This window comes from Opisthorchis viverrini (assembly GCF_000715545.1).
Source record: "Opisthorchis viverrini unplaced genomic scaffold opera_v5_13, whole genome shotgun sequence".
Classification (NCBI taxonomy): domain Eukaryota; kingdom Metazoa; phylum Platyhelminthes; class Trematoda; order Opisthorchiida; family Opisthorchiidae; genus Opisthorchis; species Opisthorchis viverrini.
Window position 1 is genome coordinate 3,313,519 of NW_008751669.1, and position 4,224 is coordinate 3,317,742.

Consider the following 4,224-nt stretch of genomic DNA (forward strand, 5'->3'; position numbering starts at 1 on the left):
GAATCTTAAATGATGTAGTACACTGTTCTCAAAAGACCCCTCAAGGTCTATTTTATCCACCGCTCCGCTCCAACCCTCACTCTCCCCTAGCACGGTTCTAAAACTGTCCCGATTTTTGAATGTCCTAATTAATTATTGGATCCTCTTAATAAAGACGTCCATCAGTTTGTACGTAACACTGTGCCAAAATTCACCATCTCTTAATTATCATTCAAAATGTATGTCTCAGAATAAACTCTTGTCCCTCGTATAACGACCTCCTATTAGATGATAGGTCCACGAGTCCTACATATCCCTGGCTTTTTCCTTAACCAAATTTTTCAGCCTCGGTACAACACTAGCCCTAGAAACAACGGACACGAAGCGCAAAAGCCCGAAATTCCCTGGTACGGAGATTTCCTCATTGAAATGTATCTCCCATGTCGGCAATATGCCAAGATGGTTCGGACTGACGCACAGGGCTTCGCGACTAACCCTCTAGCTGCTTCTCCCGAAGTAATAACTTCCGATGCCTTTCGGGTCAGGCCGGACCGCCCGCCCCGTCAAACTTCCATCAGAGTCATTTCATGTCACCGAAATTGTTGGACATTGTGCCAAACCATAAAATTAGAAACATCTGCGTGAATCGCCGACCCTCTTACACGTTTCCATCGTCCTCTCAAAAAGGAATAAATACTCATATTCTATTGTTTTTTCGACCCATGTTCTCACATTTTCAGTGCCCTCACATACGGTCAGTTGGTGAAAGCTCCAAGTTTGACTGTCACTCATTCACTGACTATCAGGTGATCTCCGGCCTTACCTAGTGAAGCACGCATACTTACGTTAGTAACCCAAGCAAAAGATTTCATCGAATCTGACCTGTAACACCCCGAATTTTCGATAGGGGCTAAATGCACGCGTGTCATACCCAAATGACGCCCCACTTAACAAAATCAGTCACGTCATATACACAAATTACTGCGGTGATAAAAAGTTGATACTCCGTTTTCGGTCAGTCGATCTCTAAGCGTGAAGAGTCAATAACACCACCCTGTTAGAACGCATAACCATCCGTCTTCCTCTTCATGCACACAGCTATTGAGCCAAATGTGATCTGAAATTTGTTGTTCGCACTAAATGTTTGTAACTATGAGTAACAAACGTTTCGCGCCAAAATGATACCAAAACACGACATGCTGGCGGATGACAAAGATGATATATATGGCGGGTTTGACGATTATAATAGCAGACTCGAAGAAGAGAACTTTCTGAACGATCCAGGATTTCAGCACGCCGTGAAAGCGACAAGTCATGGCCGGAAACCCCCGGTGAGTCTGTAATTGTTGCTATTGCTGTAGTCAAAAGCCCTCAACTGCAAGTTCGTCCACAGTTGTTGGAGTATATTACGCGTCCATTTATTCAGAGAATGCAGATCGAGGGTCAAACCAGAGACTGCCAGAGAGAAGTATAATTAGCTCCTTTTGATTTGAGGGAAACAAATAGTTTGGGTGTTTTGTATTTCATCAGAAATCCTGACAACAAACATTTTGTCACACTCAGACTAACTGAGCATGGGTGAATCTTTCTACGTAACTGAAATGTACTTAAGTTCGGCACGATGCGTCCCTCGTATTCGTGAACTAATTGAAAAAATCTGGAACACTTTCAGTGGTAACCAGTTGTTCCAAGTCAAACCAGTGTTTGTCACTTCTTGAAAAAAGTAACACAGTGGACGATTACTTAATTTTATTAAGATCTCTGTGGTGTAACGGCATACAAACAGAGTGCCATTAAGCTTCACCGAACAACATCCTGTGACAGTTGATTTAGAGTGAGTTGCATTTTTCGGCACCATTACTTTCCCGCGATATCACCAGCCGAAGCCCTGAGCTCGCCGGAGCTACTGTCAGCTGATGTCAGTTGCCATTGGATCTGGAAATATGACAAAATAGTACAAATAGTACAAAATAATACGCACAAATAGCTCGAAATTCCTTGTTTCAAAAGTGCTAAATCACGGGCGGGGTGAGTAAATGTCTTATAATTACGATGGCAAGCGCTGCAGTGCCAGCGTTTTCTGGATTCTTGAAACTTTTCAACGTCTATTCAAGTATTCATACGTTCATCCATTTTTACGGAGATTCAGCATAGGTTCCATTTGAGAAGTAACAAAACGTGTCCTATTACCGGCCCTTGAGTGTTTATGGTACGGTAGTTTGGTATAAATCTACGACATTTTTTGGTACAGTATAAAACGTTGTGCGGAGACAGTGCCGTATGAAACCGTAGGTTTGACGTTTTCAATGACTGACATTGTCTGGTCGAGTTTGTACCCGAAAAGCTGAAGGTTGAGAAACAAATTAGGTACAATTTCACATCCTCTGCTGAATTTGCGGAAACAATCTTCAGTATGTCTTAAACATCCATTGGTTTCATGGAGTACTGAGTTTGAGATATTCGGCGTTCTTGTACGAAGCCCTAGTTGCACTGGTTTCCATTAGATATAATCTCGAAAATGTTGCTCTCTTGTGTGCTTTACTTACATTCATGAACTTGCTGTGCACGGGAGCAGCGTAGTGAGTTGCTTAGTTATTATTTTAATTCATGTATTGGCCTCCTAACTGGGGCAGCTCACAACAAAGGAAACAACCGTACTGCGGTATTAGCTACCAAACATCATGAAGCATGGGATAATAGCCCAAAGGCATAGAATTCTAGCCTACAATATTATGGTATGCAGTGTCTCCTGCAGTCACCTACATTCAGTATCTGTCTTTTTCAAAAGATGCTTATTTTGGGGCACGTGAAGGGAATCTCACGGTGCACGTAAAAAAGTTATTTATGATTACGCATCGGAATTTCTCTAAACGAAAGCATAGACGTTTGAGTACTTGGTCCTTCGGAGACAGTGAAAATCCAAAAACCAGGAAAATAGTGTAGCCTGAAGCATTCATAAAACTATCATTACTGTGGTCAGTACAAAAAGCTTATGTTTGAAGTTTGCTAGTTATTTAATTGGATTCACTGTTGCTATGAATGTTACTCGTTATCCAAGGGAAAGTTTCCCGCATGAATTTCCTCAACACTTATCGATGCCTGTGGCACATATGCAAACAAATGACATGTCCATAGAGTGCCTTGTAGTTTGGCTGTAACACGGTTTTAGTGTGTAGCTGTCATACCACCCCGGGGGAATCGCAAGGGCTGAGGTAACGGCAGGTTGTTCAGCTCTATACAAGAGCAGTCGAAAAGCCGGAGCTGGGTTTGGATTACAAACCTTTCGGTCAGTACGTTCGCTTTGTAAACCTACAGTAGCTCTAAAATACCCTATCCATATCAATACTTTATACCTCAGACAATACAAAAGGCGATCGATGACAACAATAATTTATAATCAAATAGTTTTCATCCTGTATCACTAGCGAGTTTTTGCCCCTTGTTGTAGGATAAATGAAGAATACAGGTTCTCTGACCGTTTTCCGAATTGGTATGTGGTGTAACTGTCACCACCGTCGATTAGTTGCATCATGTTGTTGAGTCCTAGTGAGTTTTTTGCAGACGTTTTTGATATCCCCATTTTTAGTCTGTAGTCTTAATTCAAAACTGCTGTCAGGGTTCAAACGGAGTTTACTTTGTTGGACGCCTATTGTTCGTTTGCATCGACCCTTTTTCTTTCGTTCTACCAGGTGGCAAAATATGCTTTCTGGCATTCCAATCAACCTCTATCCTTTCTTTGGAGAAATAACACTATGATATCTAGTGTATTTCGGCCGCCCCTCATAATGTTCTTGCACACAACAATGGCCACTTAAACCAAGTATGTGGAGGAAAAAACATGCATCCCTTTGAAATTCATCCATAATGTAATACCACTAGAATTGTTACACTCTGAAGTATTGATCAAGCGAGCTTGAAGTCTCATGTGGAGGGACGGCGTAATGATAATGGTCTAGTATCAATCCAGTATACGGTTACCAAAGGCCTCTTTAAGGCGTCAGTTTAAACTCAGCTAATATCTGCACAAATAATCCTATGACAGAATACCGAGACCCTCCTGTTACGTGCGGATCTAATCACCATCATCATTATCAGCTGTAATAACCGCGTACTGGTCGTGCACTGGTTGTAGCTGCCACAGTTTCGTTCACCGATGATTGGGGGGTAAGTAGCTGCGCATTGCACGCGCGAGCTGGTAAATTGGTGCATAAATCCAGCACTTTCAGTGAGTTGTCAAGCGGGGGG

At 42.2% G+C, this 4,224-nt stretch overlaps 1 protein-coding gene across 1 annotated transcript in view; it reads left to right on the forward strand.

Annotated features, from left to right (window-relative positions):
- Positions 1-1,144: 1,144 nt before the first annotated feature.
- The window catches only part of T265_12759 (hypothetical protein), a gene marked incomplete at both ends in the record, with an annotated part of 31,961 nt that continues 28,881 nt past the window's right edge, over positions 1,145-4,224 (forward strand). Inside the window, one exon of the mRNA XM_009165282.1 lies at positions 1,145-1,310. Within this exon, the coding sequence (XP_009163546.1) occupies positions 1,158-1,310 (153 nt within the window). The remainder of the gene's footprint in view (positions 1,311-4,224) is intronic.